Source organism: Salvia hispanica, chromosome 3 (genome assembly GCF_029641045.1).
Source record: "Salvia hispanica isolate PSC_SH4W2 chromosome 3, Shi_PSC_v1, whole genome shotgun sequence".
Lineage (NCBI taxonomy): Eukaryota > Viridiplantae > Streptophyta > Magnoliopsida > Lamiales > Lamiaceae > Salvia > Salvia hispanica.
In genome coordinates, this window is record NC_142694.1 from 45845770 (window position 1) to 45873364 (window position 27595).

Genomic DNA, 27595 nt, shown 5'->3' on the forward strand with positions numbered 1-27595 from the left:
ATAACATTTTCTCATATTATATAATTATCTTTATTCCATGTTTCCATTGTTTTAATACAAGAAAGCAATTTCAAATGATAAAAACAGTTTTAAAGAATGATGTAAAGGAACAAACATTTAAGATCCAATAGATATATAAATAAGTCCAAGTGAAACAGCTATTAAAATTACTTCTTAGACAATAGATAAAAGACCTGAACTGTGTAAAGTGGTGCAATATGAATGACAAACTGTGTAAATTGGTGCAATATGAATAACAGAAGTTAAGCTATCAGATTCTGTGTAAAGTAAAGTGGTACATTTCATATTCCCTTATACATCTATAATCTAAAATAAGATATCTTTGGCTTAGTCTTTAACAATTCAATCCACTGAATTCCTGCACAAAAACAAACAAGAGGCAGGGAGTAATAAGACCAAAGTAATAAGATCCAATAGATATATTAATTAGTCAAAAACAAACATGAGGTACGAGTAATAAGAAACATTATACAGACCTTATTATAATTAACTAAAACAATGATATATTTAAAAATAAATCTCAAGAAAGAAGTTAAGAGGTATACACCTTAACAATTTCACAAGTACATACTAATTGTAAGTAGTACAACACTAAGTTTTACATGATAAATAATAAGAGCAAAAGTTGCAACAAAACTAAAAACATCACTAAATCTGAGGTTAAACTATGAGCTCAACAATAAACAGTGCTTATTACACATGATTCTATTGAAAAACTAATTTTAATCCAATTATCCAAAGGATATATGTAAAACCAAATTCAAATTCAAATTTCAAAAAATGTTAATACCTAAATGTTAATACCTAAAGATTCAAATTCAAATTCAAATTTGGAAGAAAATCGATACTGATCGTTTTCTTCTCTGGTGGTTTCTCTTTAAGCTGCATATATGTAGTTTGATGTCAATACCTAAATGTTAATGAAATAGTTCCCTAATAGAGAGTAAATATTAATGAGTAGAAGGAATAAGAAACTTAACTTATTGATACAATAGCTTGTATGCACGGCAAATTAGTCTCCATATCATCTTCTTGGCGTTGTTTCAATCCTAAAGAGACATAGATTAGATTGAGGTCAACATCCATATGTGCAAAATCTTAGAAAAAATTTAGAATGCGACTGGATATTCAAAAAAAATTCGTAGTATTTCGCAAAAATTCCAAGCGGAATGAGCATACTTTACATGCCCATATAAATCACAGCTAGAATACGACCGAACTTCCATCGCATAATCAAGGAAGCTCTAACAATAGTTGTAGATTTATGCTTAAATGATAGATCTACAGCCGAGATTAATGTAGAGTAAAGTACAAAAAGGTAAAAATTACAGATCTGGAGTATGAATGTTAGATCCTAACCATTGAGGGGCAGGAAATTGGCAATTCCATCATTTCTAGAAAAAATTCAAAATTATAACAAACGCTTACAAGTTCAATATAGATCTAAATGTGATGCGCTACAGTCAAGCTAACAATCGCAGTTGTCATAGATCTATGGTTATAAGGTAGATCTAGAACCGAGATTAGTGTAGGATGACCTTTTCTTCACAGATCAGGAGCATTTTTGTGGAATCCTACCCATTGAGGTGTAGGAAATAGCCACTTCCATCATTTCTGATCAAAAAAATCGAAAACTATAGAAAAACTTCAACTCGATTGTTCTTAAAAATAAGCAATCTGGGTTAATCTTTGAATACTATTTTAAAATAAATCTAACAAAAATAAAAAAAGGATGCATTTCATATAGAGTGAATGTGAATATTGCAACAAGACCTATATTAAAAAAAGAGAGAGAATCCATTTGATTTGAGCACTGGAGAAAATATGAATCGATATTATAAATGAAGATAAATTTAGGGTTTGCTCATATTAATGAGCATTTATTTTGTGGGCTTTTGGTAGATGTGGCGATTTTAGTCCATTAGGGTTTGCTCATATTAATGAGCATTTATTTTGTGGACTTTTGGTAGATGAGGCGTTTTTTAGTCTTACAAAACAGAATGTTGGAAAAATTATCAAAAAGGCTCTTGATGAATATGAGGATCTAAAAATAACAAGCCTTGAGGATGTACTCTGCTTAGAGGTTCTTTGCAATATAACTTACACATTTGCAATCTTCTAATTGCATAGTAGATGAAAAAAATTATTATGTAATTAAGTTTGTTGATGCATGGACACAGGAAGGAAACTACTAGATTTGTGGAAAGATAGAGACAATGCTTCCTCACTATGGGAAATGGTTCTATTTGTCATGCAAAATATGTGGCAAAAAAATTGATAAAAAAGGAGAACAATACTACTGCACCAAATGCACAAAACACTATCACGAAGCAATTGAAAGGTACTCTTTCTTTTAAAGCAGTTTATTTGTTTCATATTTGTATTTCAAAAAAGAACTACTAATAAAATTGTTTATTACAGATATAGGTTTGTTGTTAATGTAGTAGATCCAACCTACAATGCATCACTATTGATATGGGACAGAGAGAGTCGCCAAATGATGGGAAAAAAAGTTGGAGAAGTTGTACTAGCAGATAATGAGGTATATATATATAAGTATTATATAACAATATTTTAGGTTTGTAAACCAATATTATTTATTGAATAATATAATTTTATTTTCAGATAGGAAAAGAGGACTTCATACCATCAGAAATTGAAGAGAAAATCCTTGGAAAAACTTTTCTATTCAAAATAATCCTGCGTAATGACATGGAATACAGAGTGAATTACCCTTTTAGTGTTATCAAAATATGCACTATACCACATGTAATAGAGAAATATGTGCCAGCATCTCTTAACTCAAATAATACTGAAGTAGGAGAATCAAGCTTAAGTTTCAGTGACCTTCTCTTTGGATCAGACATTCTTAATGAGGTATATATTCTCAAATACAAAAAATTTATATAATAAATATTTCAAAGGGCTAACATAATTTTTGGCTGTTGTATTGGCAGATGGGAGATGATGGCATGCATAAACCAATTGCATCAACTAAAACATGTGCAAAAGGTGAAGAATGGATTATGAAAGCATCACTCAAAAGAAACTTGGAGGAAGATTTTGATAATTGCATGCAGGAAAAAAAGCTTAAGAGTAATGATGAGCAGGAGGGTTGAAGATAGATGCTTAGGGTTTAAAATCAAGGAAAGGCCGATCCTTTTGTTTTTTGGATCTGATGTTTTATTAAAAGCATTAGACTGTAAATAGAGGGTATTAGTAATACCATCACTTAGATGTAGTGAATGCAATTAAGATTGGCCTGTTATGTATTAGGATGTTCCTGCTGCTGTTTTTGTTAGAGTTTGTATACTAGAAATCACGTTTCGAGTGATTGAATACTGTAAAACTCTTATTTTATTTTCCAATAAATAAAACAGATTATTTTTGTCATAATGTTGTTATGTTTTACATTTAATGGATGTTAATGCATGTTTAAATGTATAAGTTAACTTAACAAAGTCTATGTCTTTGTTTTAGTAGACTGGTTGTGGGCGTCGTCCACTTTAAGGTAATACGGTCAGTTCTAAAACAAAGAAAAAGATGAATTTCACAACCTAGATGGAATTTGACTATCCATCGAGAAAGGTTGCAATGTCAGTCCGCATATTTCTAAGCCTTACTGAAATAAGATGACATTGGTGTGGTATAGCACTGAACGGATCTAACAGCAAGACTTGCCTTAGGCTATCTACTGAAAGGCGAGGTCTTGATAAATATTTGTTTCTTAATCAATGTAGGTTAGCATTGAGCATACGGTATTGATTATGCACTACTTTGACTTATCAAATGGTGCGGGTTTTTCGTAACCCAATTATCCTGATATATTGGGTAATGGTGATCGATACCTAGCGGTGCTAGGATTGCTATTATATTGAATCGTGCACGAGCTGAGTCTCGTTTGATAATGTCCTCAAGAGGAGCGCGAAACAAGGTTTTATTATTCGGAACCTAGCTAGTTGGAGTGTGATTACTCTATGAATAATAAATAAGCGTTTCATGCTAAGTCCACTCTTGGAATTAATAAGAAGTTAATTAATTAAGTCAATAGCAGACATTAATTAATTAATGGACATTTTAATCTTAAGCACGGGAAATGAAAGTTAAACGGAAACCCGGATTACTTGTAATTTCGGATTTGGATGGGGAGAGTTCAATATTACTTCTGTAGTGGCTGCTCGTAATATTCCAATTATAACTTATATTAAATTGTGGGTTCAATTTAATTAGTAAAAAGTAAATTGGATGAGCCCATATCCAAAACCTTCCATAGATCCCTGTCTGGGCCCAAAAGGAACTTAATATAAATAGGAGAATAAAGGAGACAGAAATAACACAATTTTATTTGCTAAAATTTTCGAAAATTTCAGCTGTCATAAGCTGTAGGAATTTTCGAATTCCTCTCCTATTCCAAAAAGGATTTCTTCTGTCTTCTTTATTTAAGTCCTAGTATTCTAGTAAGATCAGCCCACACTGATATTAGGATACAGTTCGGGAACCAGAGAGAAGATTTGTGGTCTAGTACTCAAAGCATCACGTGGAGAAGTCGCTAGCCATCTTCAATTCTTTGGAGAATTAACAAGGTATTTTTCTGCTCCGTAGAAAAGCATGTTTTAGGTTTCAATATTCTTAAAGCATGATTGATTCAAGTTATGAGCATGATACATGTGATAATTACGCGAATAGCTTTTGTCTAAATAATCTGCTAAATAGATCTGATTATTATGTGATTGATTTATGCGCCCGCTTCCGCTGCCAGCACCATCAGTTTTAGTATGCTGTTTTAGTACGTGGAATATAAGTAATGTCTATTAGTATTTTAGTTTCAATTGCTAAATATAATTAAAAACTATTTTTATATATCGATCTATAAATATAATAATTTTATAAAAGCAGAATTTAAGGGAACAAATAAACAATAGAATAAATATTATGTTAAGTAGTTAATTAATTAATACACTTAGGTATTGTGAAACATCCAAAACTTGAAACAATGCAGTACATAAGAGAAAAAACAACTCAATCAATAATAAATGAATTTAATTTATTTATTAATACACTAAGGTGTAGTAATTTATTTACTAATACGCATCCAAAAGTGGAACTAAAGCAACACATATGATAACAGATAATTCAATCAGTAATAAATAACATGTTGTTTAGTTTATATACTAATACACTAAGGTGTAGAAATTTATTTACTAATACACTAAGGTGCAGTGTTACATCCAAAAGTTGAACTAATGCAACATATAAGATAACAGAAAATTCAATCAGTTAAAAATAACATGTAGTGGAATAAAAAAATAAATATTTTAAACATGAGTTTAATTTGTTTCAGAACATAAATAGACCTTTGAGGATTCTTATTCTAAATGAACGGGTCATTTTAAAGAAGAGAGTATTAACTAAATTGAGTTACATATTATAATAAAAAAAAAGTTTGAAAGTAAAACAATCCAACATAAAAAGAAATAATATAAACAATTAACAAATAATCTTAATTCTTAAACTTACAAGCGTACATATAGACTAATTACTAAAATTTAAGTGGACTCTATATTCACCTAATAAAAGGTGATATATGCAGATATTTTGACCATTAGTTATCTAATAAGTTAGAAAAATTGTTTAAAATTGAGTTAACTCTATATTACACTAAAGAAGCATTCATTGACCAATGGTTATTGGTCACTTTTAATACAGTTGCATTGTTAACCGTGATCTGTGATAAACCCTAACTAATACCTATATCAACTAAGAATTACATAGGTGATCACAATTAAAATTTAAAATATTTATTTATCAGTAGACAACCATAAATACTCTCAGAAGAAAATTTTTAAAATCACACAGAAGACTCAACCCTCAGTTAATCATTTAGATATTATGCTACTCCTTTATTTCGTAATAATAATACCATTACTAAGTATGCGCATGTTTGTTGTTAACAGAAATCAAAGATTGAGGAAGAAGACATTATATGCCACACTCTGCAACTATGAAAAGGCTTACAAAATCTACAAAGCTTACTTCATCTATTGAAGCCCAGACACAAAACAAGACAGGTATTTTCAATATATGTTTTAAGCTTTGTAAAATGGAAATTATGCAGTTAGGAAGAAGTTTAGGACATACCTATTGCAGCATATTAGCCTGAATTTGGAAGAAAATCGATACTGATCGTTTTCTTCTCTGGTGGTTTCTCTTTAAGCTGCATATATGTAGTTTGATGTCAATACCTAAATGTTAATGAAATAGTTCCCTAATAGAGAGTAAATATTAATGAGTAGAAGGAATAAGAAACTTAACTTATTGATACAATAGCTTGTATGCACGGCAAATTAGTCTCCATATCATCTTCTTGGCGTTGTTTCAATCCTAAAGAGACATAGATTAGATTGAGGTCAACATCCATATGTGCAAAATCTTAGAAAAAATTTAGAATGCGACTGGATATTCAAAAAAAATTCGTAGTATTTCGCAAAAATTCCAAGCGGAATGAGCATACTTTACATGCCCATATAAATCACAGCTAGAATACGACCGAACTTCCATCGCATAATCAAGGAAGCTCTAACAATAGTTGTAGATTTATGCTTAAATGATAGATCTACAGCCGAGATTAATGTAGAGTAAAGTACAAAAAGGTAAAAATTACAGATCTGGAGTATGAATGTTAGATCCTAACCATTGAGGGGCAGGAAATTGACAATTCCATCATTTCTAGAAAAAATTCAAAATTATAACAAACGCTTACAAGTTCAATATAGATCTAAATGTGATGCGCTACAGTCAAGCTAACAATCGCAGTTGTCATAGATCTATGGTTATAAGGTAGATCTAGAACCGAGATTAGTGTAGGATGACCTTTTCTTCACAGATCAGGAGCATTTTTGTGGAATCCTACCCATTGAGGTGTAGGAAGTAGCTACTTCCATCATTTCTGATCAAAAAAATCGAAAACTATAGAAAAGCTTCAACTCGATTGTTCTTAAAAATAAGCAATCTGGGTTAATCTTTGAATACTATTTTAAAATAAATCTAACAAAAATAAAAAAAGGATGCATTTCATATAGAGTGAATGTGAATATTGCAAAAAGACCTATATTAAAAAAAGAGAGAGAATCCGTTTGATTTGAGCACTGGAGAAAATATGAATCGATATTATAGATGAAGATAAATTTAGGGTTTGCTCATATTAATGAGCATTTATTTTGTGGGCTTTTGGTAGATGTGGCGATTTTAGTCCATTAGGGTTTGCTCATATTAATGAGCATTTATTTTGTGGGCTTTTGGTAGATGAGGCGTTTTTTATTCCATTACTAGATAAAAATAATGCCTAATTGTTTGCATTCACTTCTCTCTCATCATATGTGTATAATATTTTTGGGAGAATCCTATGCTACGGATTAGTATAGGTGTAGTATGTGTATCGATTATTTTGGGAAGTAATATGTGTATAATATTTTGGGGAAGAATCCTATGCTACGGAGGAATTCACAACACCCTTTCCATTATATTTTCCATTTTCCTTTTTTCTTTTTTGACATATCAATCAATCAAAATAACAATAATATTCAGGGTTTTGATTTATAATTAGTTATTTTATTCTTTTAGTTTTTTGGAGTTTTTATGCATGTTTTATTAATTATATATCTTTACAACATGTCTATTGCAGAAAAAAATATATTATGCAATGTATATAGTTGGTATTACTATAATTTAGCTTACATAAAAAACATTAACTAATGTCAAATTTGAAAATTAGAGTTTATGGTTATATTAATAAATTAATCAAATCTAATGTGGGAGAGAAAGTGTGAGGGGGAATAGATATTTAATGTAAGATAAATTAAAAAAGAAAAAGAAAAGAAGAGAGCGTTGGTTTTGTGTCGTCGGCTACGGCAATTTGGTGGTTGTGTGTTGGGAGAGAATAGCTTTTATATGGTTGTATAGATTATGGTTTTAATCACAAGTATATTAATTTAATTAGTTATAGTCTAATTCATTGAATTAATTTCGTACTAATCTAATGTAATATATTTGGGCTCATTATTTGAACTATACTATTAAATTTTTATAGTTAATAAGTTTGGACTCATAATTTTCTATAATTTGGTTTATAGAAGTATTCCTTGAATTATTTTTTTTTTTTAACTCAAATGTACTAATATTATTATTTTTTTGAAGTTTATGTTGGTGGATCCGTTGAAAGTCCTATTATTATAAGTGATGTTGTTCGTGATGATCTTACGGAAGAGAGCATTATTGTTTCGTCTTCATTGTATAAATGTGGAGGTATTTTTTTATTTCTATTGAGATTTAATTTTATTACTTTTTTTATTTATGTAAATGTAATGCATATGAGTATACTACATTTGATAACTATTTTTATTGTTTATCTTTGTTAATATTATTATAATAATTGAAAATTAATATTATTATATTGAACCATTTCATTGCTCCTAACGTTTTTTAGTTTTTGTTTTCTATTTTCATTTGTAAATATGTTAATAGAAGTACAAATTTAATGATATTTAATTTTTTATTTGTAGATTATTGGGATATTGGTGATGCTTTGTTCTCCTGTTCGTATTGTGGTGCGTTGTTTTGGTATGAGGAACGTCTTGGCAAACCGAATAAACCCAAGAGTCCGAGATATTCCCTTTGTTGTATGAATGGGAATATTGAGCTTCCTTTGATGATAACTCCTCCCAAAGTTTTGTTGCGTTTGATGTTCTCTAACGATGCCAAAAGTGTTCACTTCTTGAAAAATATTCGTTCATATAATTCTATGTTTTGTTTTACTTCTTTGGGAGGTAAAATTGATAATAGTTTGAACACCGGTCGTTCTCCTCCTGTTTTTCGTTTATATGGTCAAAATTACCACTTAATTGGTAGTTTGCTACCACTGCATGGTGCACCTCCCAAGTTTGCTCAATTGTATATTTATGACACGGATAATGAGATCAATCATAGAATGAAGTCTGTGAGGTATGTATTTATATTTATATGATTTTAGTGTTAAAATTTAGTTGAATTTTTTATATTTAATTTTAATGTAGTTATTATCTTTGCAGGGAGAGAAATATTGTTAATGATCTTCACTCTGAGATTGTATGTGACTTACAATTTATGTTGGATGAGTATAATGTGCTGGTAAAGTCATTCCGTTTGGCTAAAGAAATGATCAATCAACAAAATCCATCAAATGTGAAATTGAGGTTGCTTGGTAAAAGAGGTAGGGATGGAAGGACTTATAACCTACCTTCTGTTTCTGAGGTAGCCATGCTTGTGGTTGGGGATTTTGACCACGCATTGGGTGATAGAGACATTATTGTTGAAAAACAGTCAGGGAATCTACAACGCATTAGTGAACTTCATCCTTCTTATCTTGCATTGCAATATCTGTTGTTGTTCCCTTATGGGGAGGATGGTTATACAGAATTCATAGGTTTTTCTGATTCTTCTACTTCCTCATCGACCAATAGAAAGAGAGTTAGCCCTAAAGAGTTTTTTTCGTACCGCATGCATGATAGAGTTGCTGAGTGTTCTATTATTTTGTATGCGAAGCGATTGTTTCAACAATTTATTGTGGACGCATACACTATGATTGAATCTGGACGATTGACGTTTGTTCGAACCCAACAAAAGAAATTGCGTGCTGAAATTTATAGCGGGTTGGAGGAGGCCGTTCTACGTGGTGAAACTGATAGTTCCAGACATGGGAAACGAGTTATCTTGCCTTCCAGTTTTGTTGGTGGTGCCCGGTATATGATTCAGAATTACCAAGATGCGATGGCTATATGTAGATGGATTGGATATCCAAATCTTTTTATAACATTTACGTGCAATCCTAAGTGGCCTGAGATTGGGAGGTTTGTTGGGCCTAGGGGTCTAAAATCAGATGACCGTCCTAATATCGTTAGTAGAATGTTTAAAGTGAAGTTGGATGGTTTCATAAGGGATGTTAAGAGTAAAAAAATATTTGGAGCCGTTAAAGCAGGTTCATTTGCATTTTTTTAAAGTTTTTTTAAACATGAATTTAAGTACTTTATTTTATAATTAAACCATATTCTTTTTATGTATTGTGATGCAGTTATTTACACCATTGAGTTTCAGAAACGTGGATTGCCCCATGCACATATTTTGTTATTTTTAAGCAATGAGGATAAACAACCTCATCCTCGACGCATTGATGAAATTATATCTGCTGAAATTCCTGATCCATTGATTGATCCTTATTATTATGAGTGCGTCAAAGAACTTATGATGCATGGTCCGTGTGGTGTTGTTCGAAAATCATCCCCCTGCATGCGTGATGGACGTTGCACTAAGTATTATCCCAAGAAATTTGTTGCTGATACAATCTTTGATGACGATGGTTATCCCATTTATAGGCGTAGAGATAATGGTCTGGTTGTGTTGAAGGATGGTGTTTCTTTGGATAACAGATATGTTGTTCCTCACAATCGTTTTCTCCTTATGAAATATGGTGGTCATATTAATGTTGAGTGGTGCAATCAGTCCCGGTCAATCAAGTATTTGTTCAAATATGTACATAAGGGTTATGATAGGGTGACAACATCTTTTTTCCAATCTGGAGTTGATGGTGTTGAAAAAAATCTGGATGAAGTAAGTTTGTATTATGATTGTAGATATGTATCATCTTGTGAAGCTGCTTGGAGAATTTTTGGGTTTGAGATTCAATACAAGGATCCTTCAGTTGAACGGTTGAGTTTTCATCTTCCTAATGAACAACGTATCATTTTTGATGAAGCCGATTCGTTGGATAATGTCCTGAATCGTAGGACAATTCATGAGAGTAAGTTCTTAGGTTGGATGGAGGCAAATAAGATATATTCTGAAGGGAGAAATTTGACATATGGCGAATTTCCGACCAAGTTTGTGTGGAAGAAAGATCATTGGCAACCTAGAAAACAACGTTATTCGATTGGGAGGTTGTTTTATGTTGCTCCTGGTTCTGGTGATATGTATTACTTGAGATGTTTGTTGAATGTCGTTAAGGGAGCTACATGCTATGAGGATCTTAGATTTGTTAATGGTGTTCAATATGATACATTTAGAGATGCATGCTTCGCTTTAGGATTGTTGGATGATGATAAGGAGTATATTGATGGAATTGTTGAGGCTTCTTTTTGGTCATCTGCCCATTCACTAAGATTGCTGTTTGTAAGTCTGTTGTCATCAGAATCTGTTTCTCGACCGGATGTTGTATGGAAAAAGTGTTGGAAACATTTATCCGATGATGTTGTTAATAACCAAAGAATATTAAGGAATCAACCAGGTAATTTTTAACTGAATATTTTTGTTGTATTTATTAAATATTTTTTATGTCGGCCTAATTACATACATATTTTCATTACTCCAGGTTTGGTTCTGAGTGATGATGAAATTCAGAATTTTGTGTTGGCGGATATTGAGAAATTGTTAATGAATGTTGGTAAAAGTTTGCGTGATTACCATGGTATGTCGTATCTAGAATCGCAGTATTTTGAAACATCTCAAAATACATTGATCAGCGATGAGTTGTGTTATGATCGTGAAGCTTTAGGAAGAGAACACTTGGAATTTCTTTCAAAGTTCACGGATGAGCAACTTCATGTTCATGATACGATAATGTCGTCTGTGAATTCGACTGAAGGAAGAATGTTTTTTGTTTATGGTTATGGAGGGACTGGAAAAACATTTATCTGGAGGTCTTTGTCAGCAGGGATTCGTTCGAAGGGAGGTATTGTGTTAAATGTGGCGTCCAGTGGCATAGCCTCTTTATTGTTACCTGGAGGTAGAACCGCCCACTCACGCTTTAAGATTCCTATCAATGTTAATGAAGATTCTATGTGCAATATAAAACAAGGTACGGATCTTGCCGAGCTTATCATAAGGTCGAAACTTATCATATGGGATGAAGCTCCGATGATTCATAAACATTGCATAGAAGCCGTTGATAGGACTTTTAGAGATATTCTTCGTGTGTTTAGTGAGTCCAGTATGGACAAACCGTTCGGTGGAAAAACTATAGTTTTTGGTGGTGATTTTAGACAAATATTACCTGTTGTTCCTAAAGGGAGTCGACAGAATGTTGTGAATGCCACCATTAACTCTTCATATCTTTGGAGTAATTGTACAGTGTTGAGGTTGACCAGAAACATGAGACTGTTGAGTGTTGAATCTTCTTTTGAAGCTTCTAAGTTGGAGGAGTTTTCATCTTGGGTTGCTTCTATAGGTGATGGAGTTGTTGGTGGTCCGAATGATGGTGAAGTCGTAATTGATCTTCCCTCTGACATTTTACTGTCTAATACTGGAGATCCTCTTAAAACCATTGTTGAGAACATATATCCTTCTTATATGGATCCTGAAGAGTTGAGCAATTGTTTGCATGATCGTGCTATACTTGCTCCCACGCTTGATGTTGTTGATGAGGTTAACCAGTTCATGATTTCGATGGATCAGTCTCAAGGTCGGGTATATTTGAGCTCTGATAGCATTTCAAATTCAGATTCCACATCGAATGGTTTAGCTGAGATACATTCAGTTGAATTTTTGAATAATTTGAAGTGGTCAGGTACCCCTAATCATGAATTGATGTTGAAAGTTGGAACTCCTGTAATGTTGTTAAGAAACATAGATCATTCTAATGGTTTGTGTAATGGCACCAGATTGATAATCACCCGGTTAGGTGATTATGTTTTGGAGGCCCGTGTCTTGGGGGGGCATAATATTGGTCATAGAGTTTTGATTCCGCGAATGTCATTGATACCGTCTGATCCAAGGCTACCTTTCAGATTCCAACGACGCCAATTTCCTTTGTCTGTATCATATACAATGACCATTAACAAAAGTCAAGGCCAATCTCTATCTCATGTTGGATTATTTTTGAAAAAACCGGTCTTTAGTCATGGACAACTTTATATTGCTATATCTAGAGTCACAAGTCGTGAAGGTTTGAAGATTTTAGTGTGTGGGGATGAGAATGATAGTAGAAGTGATTCTACTCTTAATGTTGTTTACAAAGAAGTCTTTCAAAATGTATGAATTATTGGTGTTAGAGAGATGTTTGTAATGATTTTATCGAGAAGATGTTTGAATTCTATGTTGTGTTTTATTTACTTTGGCATTTAGTATTTCTCAGTCTTTTTAATGTATATCCTGTTTTATTTCTATTTCTTTTCCACATGTTCTTTCGCCACAGTGGTTTGACAGACTTATAGATATATAAGTAAATGTATGATTTTTAAATCTTCATAATCTTATGAATATAAAATTTAAATAGTTTCTATTCTTGATTTGCAATAATTTTTATTTTTTATTTTATATAATTTTTTATTTTGATTTAATTTGTTTTAAATATATTTTCTTATTTTTTGAAAATTATTTGGCCCGTGCATAGCACGGGTGGTAATACTAGTACTCTATAAAAGGAAAGCCTATATGATGTGAATCCGGGTATTCACGATCATAGGATGCAACGACATCGAGGGTCATGGGTTGATTGGAGTCCGAAAAGAAGGTGGAGATATGGCAAGGAGCCAAGCCGGATTCGAAGGTCTGACTCAAACCAGAATTTGCCTATCAAAATGATGTTCAAATTCTGTTCTAAGACCACCATTATCTTCATCGTCAAAAGAGCTTCGCGTGAGTACCTTACACGCCTCAATCGGAGCTCGGATGAGGAAGTTATGGCCGTTTGACGAAAGTCGCGCAGAGCTGCCAAAAATGCCCGGCCACAGACAAAACGCCCGGGCCGGGCGTTTTGCCCGAAAATGCCATTTTTTAAGATTTTAAAGACTATTTTCCCTATTACTTTTGTTTTAGTATAAATACTCCTTTGTAGGGTTTTCATTCTCAGCTTTTGAATATTTGTAAAAGACCATTTCTCCATATTTGAGAGCTCACCTTCTTCATCTTTTGAAGACTTATCAAATTCCTTCGGGTTGCATTCGATCTTTTGCCGGGCTAAGGTTGATTGTAAAGGTATGCTTGCTAGTTCTTGTGTTGCTAGTTTGTGGAGCCATTAGGTGTTTGTATGTGAAAGTGCCTTTGGGATTTCTTTCTTGTTCTTCACCTAAATCATAACACTAATCCATCTTCTATCCTTTTATCCATTTTTCTTGTTCCATTTCTTGGTTTATCTTGTCTATTCGTTGGGTTTATTTACAAGAATAAGTCCGGAGCAAGTTCATGAGTCTTCAATTTATAAGATTCACATTATTGCCTACATTATTTAAATTTATTATTCTTCTCAGATTTTGTATATAATCGTACTGCCACGACTATGTATGAGGCCAAATCAATCAGCTCAACAGTCATAACTAGGACTGATGCAAGCTAATCATATAAAAGGGAGGGTTATCAATACTTATATAAATGAGTTATGATTATTACTAAGTTGATGTGCGGCAATATTTAAGAGTTTTAACACGCTCCTCACGTGTGGGTCAGAATAACACATCGAATTTTCATCACATGGATATGCAAGAGAATAGATAAAGTGATACTCCCTCCGTCCAGTTTAAGAGTCACATTTTATCATTTAAGTTCGTCTCAGTTTAAGAGTCACATTTAGAATCTACTATATTTGGACATAAAATTTATCCCCATAATTCATCAAATTTACACCAAAATGCCATTACTTACATAAAATAAAACAAAACAAAATTATAAACATACAAAAAGTCAAAAGAGTCTCACTTTCCACTACCTTACTTCAATTATTACACACTCCAACAACCACTATCTCACTTCAATTATTACACACTCCAACAATTTCTTAAAACCCGTGTTATAATTAAATCTTACTCTTAAACTGGGACGGAGGGAGTAAAATTCATCATCGACTTGAGCTTGCTCTGTACCATATTAGAAATGAGTCACTCGCCCCTTGAAAGACCTTATAACGGAGAATGTTATCCATACTTATATAGATAAGCTAAGATCATCACCAAATTGATGTGATACAAAATTTAAGAGTTTTAACAGTAATACTAAATTTTTCATATCAAGTGTTTGTGGATAAGCACCCTAGAGGTCACTGACTCACTATAGAACAACTAAGCCTAGGGTGTGTTCACTATAGGAGATTACCAATTCTAACATTTGGAAAAATAAATTTTCTAAAAATTGAGCCATAATTAGCCACATATATAATTCTTTTCCCCATTGTTTAGTATCATAGAATTGGCCCAAGAATTGGTGCAAATATTTTCCAAAATAAAGATTTTGATCTAATAGAATTATGGATTGACAAATTTATTCTTCCAAGTGGAAAGGTAAAAATGTGTAAAACCAAGTTCATTTCTTGGTGCACCTTTCAATGCACAAACAAATCTTACCTATCAGCAAGATCTCAATTCTTCCTCAATTGCCATGAATAGTGCGGACCCTACCCCAATTGAAAGCCCCCAACAATTAATTAGTGGATGGTGAACAACCATAATTCTCTCAATTGGACCAAGAATTATCCAATTCTTATATAGCGAACATGCCCAAGAGAGTGTTTAATCGAACTAGAGCTCAGATCAACTTGAATGCCCCTTGAAGACACATTACACATAATATAAAATTGTGTACGATCAGTATAGTACTAGTAATATTATAATTTATTTGCATTGTACTCCCTCCGTTTCATAGTAATTGAGACGTTTCTTTTCAGCACGGAGATTAAGAAAAATTGTGTTAGATGAGTTAAGTAAAGAGAGAATAAAGTGGAAAATGAAAAAGGTAGAGAGATGAAGAGAGAAAAAAGTAAGAGAGAGTAAAGTAGGTGTGGAAAAATGTGTTGACTTTTATTAAAAAGGAAAATGACAAAATTACTCTATGGAACGGAGGGAGTACTATAATTAGATTTATATAGTGTAATATTCGAATTATACTTAGATATTGTAAGAAGAAAAGAAGGAACTAGTTACTACTTACTACCTCCGTCCCTGAAAATTTGTTCCATTTTTCTATTTTCGTTCGTCCCCCAAAATTTATCCCATTTTACTTTTATCATTTTTTGTAGTGGACCTTATATTAAACTAACTCATTCTTATTCACATTTTATTATAAAACTAATATATAAAAGTAGGACCCACAATTCACTAACTTTTCAACTCACTTTCCATTACATTTCTTAAAATCCGTGCTGGGTCAAAGTGGGATAAATTTTTGGGGACGGAGGTAGTATGTTACAAATTTGCAATAACAAATGAATCTGTCTTCTTATCCTACCTTAGAGAAAGAAAATAGTTTGAAAAAAAAAGCTCAGATTAATTGCATATTTTAGCCCAATAATGAACAACAATAGTAGTTAACCCAACGACTACAATGCAAAAAATCAACACAGCAATGCACCAGCCGGGAATCGAACCCGGGTCTGTACCGTGGCAGGGTACTATTCTACCACTAGACCACTGGTGCTAGTTACTTTAATTCTATTTTGATTTATACATACTCATAATAATGTTTAGCGCAATTAATGTAAACTTATATTCTTTGTTATTCAACGCTTAACCATACGTTGTTATTTAAATGATTTAGTATACATATTCGCCACAACATTTAAATCCAAGTCATTAAAATTAGTACACAGCTACTGGAAAATAATGGATGGATTGCGAATTTTTCAAACTTGGAGATTTATTATTCTGTTTTTTTTGAAGTATTAGACCGACTAGAATTTGACCAAACTTTGTGATTTATTTGGCGTAAAATTAAGAAAGAATTTGAATTCATTCCACTCTTCATTCCTAACCCAAATATTAGAAATTCCATAGTGTATGTATGTCTGTCTGTCTGAGGTGAAACACCTATAGATGTCTATCATATATAGTAGATTCCTCCAAACAACACTTCCTCTTCCAATGCCTCCTTAATCAAGCCATAGTTTTCCAAATGCCAGAAAAAATGAAGGGCCTTTGCACCTCATGATTTCTGCTGAGAGAAAAGCAGTCCATCACTTCTTCCTATAATGCCATTTTCCCTCATCCTCTCTCCCAATCCCTCCCCGCGTTGCTCGCTCTTGTAAACGCAGCATTGTTGATCTCGCGTCTATGCCCCGCCTGAACCTTCTGGCACAGCCTGCATAAACTCGACCCGTTAAGGATAGTTTCCGCCTAATCAACTCAAAGCCGTTGCAGAAATAAAACGAACCTGAAGCTGCCGCATGCCATTAAAGCTCATTGACCGGTGCTTTAGTTCACCTCTGCGCGTTGTAATCTCGTCCAATATCTCAGCAGAAGATACATCAGGGGAGCTTTCATCATTGTCAATGTCAGGTATCTCCCTGTCCTGCTTTTCCACATTAAGTCAGACTCAGTTTTCGACGTGTTTTGAGAGCCAATACGAGGATAAGATAATAAAAAGAACTACCTTGATGGATAGGCTCTTGTTCCTGAACGAGCGCCCAATGATTTCTTCGTACTCAGCTGCATCTAGCTCGCGAAGATAGTGAGGCGGGAACATCTTGGGGAGAACGTGCTCTCGTATGCTTATCAGGAGGAAGAAAGGCAACGGAAACAGTATCCCAGCAATCGGTATCCATGTGATTCCAAAGCACAGTAGGAGGTAGGCGAGCTGGAAGATCGTAAACAGGAAGATGTATTTGAACGGCACCCCCTCCACGTACGAGGCATGGAAATCTTCGATGACTCTGCCCGATGAATGAATAGTCACAAGTAAGTTAAAAAGAACCATGGTGGTGTCTGATTTGTAGAGTGTAACAATATACGAGGCTTACTTGAAGCGACGGCCTGGTGGAACGAACAGCAGTAGAATCCTCTCCCAGAACTGGTTTCCGGGGAGGCTGTCAATTGCCATGTAGGCGAAGTATCCCCACAAGACCGAGGTAGGTATCAACCTGAGCACGGGGGTAGCACATATAGCGACCCCCACAAGTAAGGATTGCAACAAGTTGCTGACCCGCTGCTCGTTTACTCGGACAGGCAAGTAGAGATCGATGCACTTTTCAGGGTCGAACGCGCTATCTGAGTCTGTATCATCATGGTTCATGACGGCTTCTTTCAAGCTCGCTAGGTCTTTGTCCGAAGCGTGCTGCAGCAAAACACGAAATTAGACCTTTAAACTAAACAACAGATGTAGAGATGGAACGAGACAGCAATGAGCTCGTACCGAATGGGCGCCACCCTCCATCTCAACAAACACAGCGTGCATTCGCCCATATATCTCCGAATTGCTCGCTTGCAACTTCATGCCCTCCTTTGCAGACTTCACCATTTTCTTCCGTATCAACTGCAGATCATCAGCACTCGATTATTAAACAGTTTTCTCATTCGTATGATGCGAGAATTTCTCCACATTCACAATTCCTACCTGCTTCTTGAGGACTGCAAGACTCCGAGTATGCATAGGAGACTGAGGAAGAACACCATTTGAAGGAGGTAGTCCGAGTAATCCACAGATCAAAGTCTGAAACAACAAAAAGGTACAGCTCTCGGCAGAGAAGAAAACATATAAATTTAGCCAACGATAGTGATTTAAATTACATACCATCACTCCCAGCAACATGATATCATAATGGTAAGCAGAGGGCTTTTTCAGATTGAATTCCTTTTGCTGTGCCAACTGTGAAGCTACGCTATGATCGAAAAAGTACAGACCCGCGATCATCAAGGCCGGTATTATCGCAGCAAAAATGTACATTGCTGGTACCCTCCCCATGTCCTAAAATTTCATTTAATGAAACATTAAATGGAAGTAATACACAGCTATAAACAGCTTATTTACTAGCTAAATACCTTTATCACGGTCCAGTGATACAGCGACTCAGGATCCCAAGGATCGGGGCAGAAAAGCCGCCTTGGGACTCCTGAAGGGATCTTGCTCGGTAAGCTAAAAGATAACGCAGTCCATACTATAACCGCCAAGGGAACTCCGTAGTCTGCAATAAGGCTCCTAAACATGCCTGTCCAAATAGACCAGAGGATATGAATCAATACAATGTAGGTAATGCTACGACACGATTCAAGTTAGCATTCCAATGAAAATTCCCCGTACCTGAACCATAACGCCAGGACCTAGCTTGCGTGCTCTTGAGGGCAGTGATAAGGAGGCCGAAAGAAAATATGATAGCGAGCAATCCATTAGTGTAAAGCCACTGGAATTGGAATTTTTCTTCGGAGGCATTTTCACCCTTTGGAATACTGAATTCACTAACCACACCCTGTTATTATTCAAGCAAGATACAAGTTACGATCGCAAATTTTCTAGCGTACCAGCTAGTAGATGCTATACAAGGTTAAGGAGCAAGTATATGTTTACCTTGATGGCCTCTTGAAGGAAAAGAACAGTGATTAACATGCCGAAAAGTTCCCCTGCTACTCGTGTAAATCGCTTGATGATGGTGCAAGCATTGAATATAGCAAGAAGAAACAGCATCAAAGAAGTCCAGACACAAACCCTGACAAAAAAAAATCAAATGGAAAAAGGTTACTCAACATGCTAGATGGCAAGCAAAAGAATGAACAAAAAGAAAATATCGAGGCTAGTATGTACCAGCCAGTCCAGGCTAGATACAATTCCGTTCCCACGGTTTTTTTAGCAAAACTATACAGGTAGGAGTACATAATAATGGTTGGTTCCGCAACCCCTAAGATCAATAGCGGCTGTCCACCAAAAATGGAGTGAATGACTCCACATATAGCCGTAGAAGCAAGAGTTTCAGGGGTGCTCAACCTTCCGTCTGATAGAAAAGAAAAGAACTTATCAGAAGTTGAAGCTTAGTATTAGTGTAAAGAAGCTTATTAGCCAACAACTACTTCAATAAGTGGGAAAAAATTATCTTTGGGGCTCAACTTTCATTTCATAATAAATTCTTGTTCAAACAGATACATCTATCTAGTCTCCTCGAAATTAAAAACTGACCTGTTTCTCTACTTAGCTGCTCTCCAAAGGCAATCACAGGGAGAGCAGAAGCAAAGAAAATATAGGCTGTTGGGGCAAGAATCCTGCAATGGTGAATGAAAATAAGATCAAATTTAAAGCTTTGTTGAAACAGAACATCATACTATATACTCTCCATCACTCAATAGCAAGGCAAAAAGAAATGCAGACCTTGCACCCGAACCACATGAATCGGTCCAGTCCTTCTTGTAACATGCCAACCGGCCCTTGAGATCCTTCTCGACTCCCTTGAAGGGAGTCTTGAGGCCATCCATGGTGTTTCCTATAATCAAGAAAAACACCAAGGTATATAATAAATCAAACAAATGCATGAATCATTGGGTTTCTTATAAATTAATCAGAATCCAAACAATTCAAGATTAAAAAAAAAAAGCAGAAAACTACATTAGGGTGCAAATATGATCTCAAAAACCAATCTTTAGCATTCCCATTTGAAACAACATTCATGAGATGAATCATACATATAAAAATCCCATTTTTCCCTGATTGAAAAGATCATCACAACTGCATTTTCCATAATCAAGAAATGTTTAGATTCGAAGCGGAATACCTTTTTCCCGCTTGACATCAAATTTATCACAAGATTGTAGCTTATATACGCCTCTGTATTATAACGTGGATGGTCCATATCCAAATCAAGAACAAAACAAGGAGTTGCTAAAATAATTGGAAGTATAAACCATCCAATGTCGATCAAAGACAAAATAACGCTACTAACTAACTAACTACATAACCAATTAAATTAAAATGCACCACACATTCTTAAAATTGCAACATGTGTCATAACCATGGAATTTCACACAAAGGGCTGATCTGATTCGAGAAAAAGAAGACATGTAGGCTGCTAAATAGTCGAGTAAATGATAAAAATGCAATCTTTTTTGCAGGCGGCGTTGGTGAAGAAGGGGGGTGCATTGGCAAAGAAAGCGGGTATAAGAAGAAAATGCCTACCTCCTTGCCCGTTAGTCTTGTTCAGTTCAAGAGTGAGAGAGAGGGGAATGGATGTTTGTCGAGCGGCAGCGAATGTTGTGTGGATTCGAAATACTTATAAAACATCGGAGCTTGTGAAGGTAGTGGGCCCACTGTATCTGCAGTTATGAAAATACATTTTCTCTTCAAATATTTTTTGTATTTTGGAAATTGGATTTCTTTCTACATCTCATTTTATTTTTTGTATTTTGGAAATTGGATTTCTACATCTCATTATGCTAAATTACACTTTTATTCCTGCTATTATAGAGAAACATAATATAATGACATAATATTAAACTTCTTATTGTTAGTAGTTCAATATAGGAGTATGTTGTAATGAAGATGATGAAATCATTAATAAACTAGTTCAATGTGTCATTATGGAAGATCTTTAGTAATCTTTTGCTAATTCTCTAGTACTGTTATTAGGTCATTCACAAGTCCACGAATCAAGGCCTTATTGCATGCCATCGTATGTCAGATTGTGTTCCACCCGGATTTGTGGCTGACTTTATGGCCTTATTGTAGTTCGTTTTTAGCCACATGTTCCATCCGAATTTGTGGCCGACTAATTGTTCTATTTTGAAATACTTTCATTCTTCTTCTATCTATAGGCGCAAATAAAATGAAAATATTATCATTGTAATGACTTTTAAAATATATTACTACTATGCTATTTGTTTTTTAACAAAATTAAAAAAAAAATGTGAAAATTTGTGGCATAAGTTGTTGCTGAAAATAGGATTGTCATATTATAGATGTTGTGGTTGACTTAAAAAAATATTGACTTGATAAAAGAAAAATAGGCTATGATGGAAAATGGAGATGAAAATCAGAGCATTGTTGTATTTACCCACAGAAGGCTAGAATACGACTACTTTATTTGTTTCTATCTGTTTTTAGTAGATTGGAATGTAAATTCTTTATATTTGACTATTTATTTCTTATTATATGTGTAAAATTTTACTTTTCTATGAATAAGTAAACAAAATAAATTATGGATATATCAAGATGAACTCAAATTTGAAATCTTTGGTATTTGACATTATCTATTTTATCACAAGAGTCAATCATGTTTTATAAAGTTTATTTTTCAATATATATGGGATGTGATTGCTTTATTTAATTTCCTTTGTATTTAAATGTATGTGAATTGTGCTATTTCTAACTTGAAAGATCTTAATGAAGGACTCTGGCTTTGAATTTTCATTTTGTAAATTCGTTTTATTATTTCTAGTTTTTCTAATAATTTCATTTCTTACAAACTTCTACTACAATGCATCAAACATTATATTTTATATAATTTTCACGAAATAGTAACCATGCCATCAAAACAAATCATGTTTATCATATTTTAGCATTACTCCTATTATTTTAAAAAAAAATATCCTAAACTCTTTTATTAGTGCTAATTTGCAAATTGCAGCTTTGATTAGTACTTTTACTTCGGAAAGGACTCGATTGGAATACAACTTTAAAGATCAGTAAAAAAAATAAATAAAAATAAATAAATAAAGGACTCAATTGGAATACAACATTAGCCTTTTTCCAAGCAAATCTCTCAGTGTTGACTGTTGACAGTTGACTGACTCACCTTATAGTATTGATTTCTATTTTCCACATGGCGGCTGAGATAACAAAAGCCTCATATAAATATCTGTGAATTAAAAATATTATTTAATCTTCATAATGAATAATACTACACTACGTTAATTTATCATAAATATGAATATAATAGTAGTAATTTTGGGGACAGAGAGGAAATCATACTCAAATTCAATTTTGTAACTAAAAACAAAAGTTATTTTGATCCATGTTTTATTAGAGTTTCAATTTTAAAAAAAAATTACCTAATTAATTGATGTTGACAATATGCCCCAGACAAGATTGAGTGTATGGTTTTGCTTTTGCTAATCAAATCTTGTTGTGAACTAACTATTTGATAAAGACATCAAAAGCATATGTGGAATAACACACCTATATATATATAATAATCAAAGTATTTAAAATGTGATCACTAATTGAGATGGTTACCTTACATTACTGCTTATGTACCAATAAATTCATCAGTAATAAAGTTATAGAGATATCACTATGGAACCCATCAACCCATTAACCAATTATTCAATGTTGATAGGCGGTACGAATATTCAATGAATTGTACTTGGTTAAATCAATAATTAGATGAATGTATGTAGGCAAAATCTGGTAGATTAGTATTATATCACTGTAACATACTAAAATAATCTAATGAATTATGATCCTTCCATATTAAGCACTCATGGTTTAATCTTCTCTATACACAAATGGAAGTAATGTTGTCGTTTAGCAATTAGCATAGTTGTTTGACGAAGCAAGCATTTTGCTAATTTAAGCAAATACAATTATTATTTTAGGAAATATGGTAATTGTTAAATCGGGAGTGATCAATTGCTAACTTTCTTAAGTTGCTAACTTGCTAACTCATCAATGCAGTGTATTAAAAATGTCAACACGACGACATTAAAATGTCAACACATAATTTTGTTGAACTTCAATATAATATGTTGATATTATGTGTTGACATTTTGATGTCACTGTGTTGACATTTTTAATACACTGTATTGATGAGTTAGCAGAGTTAGCAATTTAAATAGTTAGTAATATAACACACCCCTTATTAAATCAGTGTATATCGTATAGTAAGTTATATGTCACTCTATGTTACTGGATTGTGTGAAACTTGTATAGTACAATGATTCTATATAACTCTCTATAAAAATTGGGCATTTTGAAAGTGACTTTGAAATGTGACCAATGTCCATGAAACCCAAATTAAAATCTAATTAACACAATTTTAATGCAACTGAACCACCAAACTCTATTTTAGCAATTATATGAATCACACAATTTCCCTTCCTCCAACTTATGATACAAATTACTCCATCCGTCCGCGAATAAGAGTCTCGTTTTTCAATTTTAGTCCGTCCGCAAATAGGAGTCCTGGTTCACTTTTACCATAAATAGTGGAGTAATAAAGTCTCACATTCACCTAACTCATTTCATCACATTTCATTTAAAACTAATATATACAAGTGAGACTACTATTCTACTAACTTTTTTCCACCTATTTTTTTTAATATTTTTTAAAATCCGTACTGCTAAGGAATGAGACTCCTAATGGCAGACGGGGGGAGTAGTACAATCTGTCTTATGTCAAACTAATCGAAAACTTAAATCCGACTTGGATTTTGAGAAGAAAATAGTGAATTGGACTTAAAAGTTATAATTAGTGCAAATTTAAATTCTAATTAACATGCGAATAGTTACATATTATAAATGTAAAAAGAAGATGATTAGTGAAAATTTAAATTGTGTATTAAAATCTCTAGTTTTTAATGAATAAGAAAATTATTCAATATACAATCCAAATAAAATACTAAGTGTATAAAAAACTAGACCTTTTTTTTTCTGAGACCTACACAAAGAACACGTACATTAATAATCAAAACGTCAATAAGTTAGGAATTTGTAAACATTTAAGAGCATGCGTAACGCATGGCTTTGGTTTTGTCCCACGGCCACGGGGGAGGGACGCATTGCAAGCATTCCGCCCCCACGTGTTACTCGGCCAAGGGACAGAGGGGGTTGTCCTCCACGCCCCTTTGTGGACCAATCCTCTATCAATCTAGCTCAAATTTAAAGTACAGATGTACTATTGAGTCAGTAATTTTTTCAGTTTTAGTTTAGAGACATTACTGGGTCAATTAATTTGGCCCATAATATTTAGGGCCAACACGCAAAGAAGTAATTTCTCGTATATGATGGCTACATGATTCTTGAAAGGAAAGTAATTTATCGTATAATATTAATTGTTGCCCATAAATATTGTATTTCCAATCTTGCACACCTTATAGAGTATGTAGAAAATTAATGATTACATTTCCTTAAAAGCAATGTATATAATGCGTAATCAAGTATCCGTAACGTCATATTTTAGTTTTCTCAATAATACATCACTATTATATATATACCCTACCTTATAATTTCAAGAGATACATACTCCTGTTATTTTCTCAGCTCCACACTCTATCCATTCCATCAGGTATTTTCTCTATACTTCGTCACCTTGTTAATTCTATGCATCTGTCTCTGGCTTATTTTTGGGTCATATCAAATTTGTTTATAATACTACTTGTAAATTTCATATATATAGAATCCCAATTAACTATTAATAACAATCAATTTAAAATTTACGTTTTTAATTAGGCACACGCATCCCATTAATAGAGCCGGAAACTACTCCATCAATGGAGCAAAGAAAAGCCAAATCCTTAGATAGGACCTTATGACATAATACAATTATTTAAGCTTTTGATCTTTGATTATATTGATCCTAGTTTTGACATTGTAATTATATGCATGTAGGTTCATTGAACAAATGGTAATTAATTTAATACTATACGAGAGCTTAATTGGCGCCTAAATTAGTGTCACGAAGATGTTCATACCAAGCCTTTTTTATCGACCCGATCTTCAAAACAAATTAAACTAATCAACTATTTACGTTAATTAATTTATTGAGTAGTTTACAAAATCCACAATTATAGTGACGGTGTGGAAACCTACAGGAGACGATCTCTTCTCTTGTTCTTGAACTTATCTGAGTAATATGAAACCAAGCTGATTTCAAAATGTAATAATTTATAACATTATAAGATATGGTTTGTGTTAAAATGACAACACATCTTAAAGTGACACCGTGACATCACTTATACAGCAATATTATAAACACTACACAACAATATTATAAACGCTACACAACAATATATAGATTGTTGTATAGCGTGTTGGATATTGCTGGCCGAGAAAAATTGTTGTATAGTGTACAACATATTGTTGACCGTCTTTTTAAGTTTTTTTTTTGCCACGTGGCAGCTTATTATTCGTCCACGTATACAAATGATTGGCTAGAAATGATGGTATGGTGTTATTTTAAGAGGTGGTGGCACCCTAACACTCCCCTATAAGATATTCTTTTACTCATCCAAACATTATAAAGAATCAGAGATATACATCAATCCGAATAAATTAAAAATAAATTTTTTACTTATATAATACTCCATATATATGAATTTAAAATAGTCTACAAAAACTTATCTTTAGCGCGGGATGCCTACCAATTTTTAGGTTAAATTGTTTTATATATTTATATTTATATAATATTAATATTACAATTTCTAGAAAAAACAGAAAATTAAAATCTATTCCATAATAAGCAATACACATTTCTTGTCCTAACCTACCTTCCTTTGCACTAATTTACGATTTCCGAATAATAAACGCGTTAAATTTCGGTAGCCGAACGACGGTTACAATAATGTCAGGCCTAAGTCGGTCGCTAATTATTTTCAGTCATTCTTTAATTTTTGGTTGTATTTACATGTGTATTATACTACCCACTTAGGAATACCCCAATCAATACTTTGCACTATGATTTATAGTATTAATATGTTATTTCACATGTGTATAATGTGTGGAGTATATCGCCTGTAAGTTTAGGAAATAAAAACACTTTAAATTGCACCCAAATCAGCCAAATTAAAGATAGTTTGACCAGCTAATCTAGTTATATGTCACCCAAATAGTAGTAGTACATAAAAAGATTTTAATAGTATATCACGTTACACCGTTGACTACATATATAATGATTAGATAATAATAGCATTGTATGATCAGATCAAATCCTAGAGTTGAAATGAGCATGTTGAAGCCCCAACTCCGCCTCCTCACTTGTCTCCTCCTTCTCGCCCGGTTATCTCGGGCCGACATCGGGACCGCCAGCCGTTATTCCCCTCCCTACACTCGTAAGTTGCCAAAATTCTTAAAGCGAGTGATCCAAAATGAAGTCTGATTCATTTGTGATTGAAATTGTGTAGCCACGGCGTGTTACGGCAATGACTTCACGGAGTTTCCCACGAGCAACCTGTTCGCGGCGGCCGGGGAGGGGATTTGGGACAATGGGGCCGCGTGCGGCCGCCAGTATCTGGTGCGCTGCATCAGTGCCCCCGTGCGGAATTCGTGCGTCCCGGGCCAGACCATCCAGATCAAGATCGTGGACCGGGCCCAGACCTCCGCCTCTCGCCCCTCGCGATTTGGCTCCAGCCTTGTCTTGTCCGATACCGCCTTCTCTGCCATTGCCAATCCCGCCGTCCATTACCTCAACGTCGAGTACCAACAGTAAGTACTAATTAGGCCCTTCTTGGTATAACGCAAATTTATTTTTATTTTTATTTCTATTTCATTTTCTCATTTATTCGCATTCTATTTTATAGATTAAGAACGTTCATCTCCTTAATTGCTATGTGCAGGCTTTGAACTTGATTTGGATATAGGGTCTGCAAACGAAGCTGTCACTACACATTTTTTACTTCCAAGTTATCATTTATTTATGTAGAAAACTAAAGTTGAAGATTGAGTACTTTTCTCTATCGTCTTTATCTGTAATTTTCCTAATTGTTTTCAGTTTTTTAAGTGTGGACACGCCTTCATGTTCATATTATTTTTACCTAAAAGCAGACTAGTTCCGAAATAAATTCTCCAAGTAATGCAAATGATAAACAACTAAAACATGTCTGACTTTTAATATTTTAATCGGAATATGTTGCAGCATATATATATTAGTACTATATATTTG

At 33.7% G+C, this 27595-nt stretch overlaps 5 protein-coding genes, 1 long non-coding RNA gene and 1 other non-coding gene across 9 annotated transcripts; 4 read left to right on the plus strand and 3 right to left on the minus strand.

Moving 5' to 3' along the window:
- Positions 1–150: 150 nt before the first annotated feature.
- LOC125216903 (uncharacterized) lies at positions 151–7259 on the minus strand. Of its 2 annotated transcripts, XR_016136881.1 has the most exons (5): positions 6782–7259; positions 6334–6402; positions 6160–6235; positions 1002–1070; positions 151–903 (listed from the first exon to the last, which is right to left on the minus strand). It is a non-coding gene; the product is annotated as an uncharacterized LOC125216903 (long non-coding RNA). The 2 variants fall into 2 exon arrangements; XR_016136880.1 differs by having other exon boundaries at positions 151–1070.
- Positions 7260–8758: 1499 nt separating this feature from the next.
- On the plus strand, positions 8759–10050 carry LOC148930931 (uncharacterized). The gene is made up of 2 exons (XM_089066657.1): positions 8759–9018; positions 9105–10050. Exons 1-2 carry the CDS (start codon positions 8759–8761, stop codon positions 10048–10050), a joined length of 1206 nt encoding a protein of 401 aa, XP_088922783.1.
- Positions 10051–10107: 57 nt separating this feature from the next.
- On the plus strand, positions 10108–12412 carry LOC125210180 (uncharacterized). The gene is made up of 3 exons (XM_089066658.1): positions 10108–11332; positions 11417–12309; positions 12407–12412. Exons 1-3 carry the CDS (start codon positions 10108–10110, stop codon positions 12410–12412), a joined length of 2124 nt encoding a protein of 707 aa, XP_088922784.1.
- Positions 12413–12432: 20 nt separating this feature from the next.
- LOC148930932 (uncharacterized) lies at positions 12433–13080 on the plus strand. Its single transcript, XM_089067562.1, has one exon. It carries the CDS (start codon positions 12481–12483, stop codon positions 13078–13080), a length of 600 nt encoding a protein of 199 aa, XP_088923688.1. The 5' UTR covers positions 12433–12480.
- Positions 13081–16375: 3295 nt separating this feature from the next.
- Positions 16376–16446, minus strand: TRNAG-GCC (transfer RNA glycine (anticodon GCC)). Its single transcript has one exon. It is a non-coding gene; the product is annotated as a tRNA-Gly (tRNA).
- Positions 16447–16647: 201 nt separating this feature from the next.
- LOC148930933 (boron transporter 4-like) lies at positions 16648–21001 on the minus strand. The gene is made up of 14 exons (XM_089066488.1): positions 20899–21001; positions 20098–20209; positions 19909–19991; positions 19540–19726; positions 19306–19444; positions 19042–19207; positions 18783–18949; positions 18535–18708; positions 18358–18453; positions 18157–18276; positions 17765–18078; positions 17398–17677; positions 17179–17316; positions 16648–17106 (listed from the first exon to the last, which is right to left on the minus strand). Exons 2-14 carry the CDS (start codon positions 20199–20201, stop codon positions 17077–17079), a joined length of 1998 nt encoding a protein of 665 aa, XP_088922614.1. The 5' UTR covers positions 20202–20209; positions 20899–21001; the 3' UTR covers positions 16648–17076.
- Positions 21002–24961: 3960 nt separating this feature from the next.
- Positions 24962–27455, plus strand: LOC125211887 (EG45-like domain containing protein). 2 transcript variants are annotated; one of them, XM_048111847.2, is made up of 4 exons: positions 24962–25003; positions 26638–26765; positions 26838–27138; positions 27270–27455. In XM_048111847.2, exons 2-4 carry the CDS (start codon positions 26657–26659, stop codon positions 27274–27276), a joined length of 417 nt encoding a protein of 138 aa, XP_047967804.1. In that variant the 5' UTR covers positions 24962–25003; positions 26638–26656; the 3' UTR covers positions 27277–27455. The 2 variants fall into 2 exon arrangements, with proteins under 2 accessions (XP_047967804.1, XP_088923968.1); XM_089067842.1 differs by having other exon boundaries at positions 26650–26765.
- Positions 27456–27595: the final 140 nt, after the last annotated feature.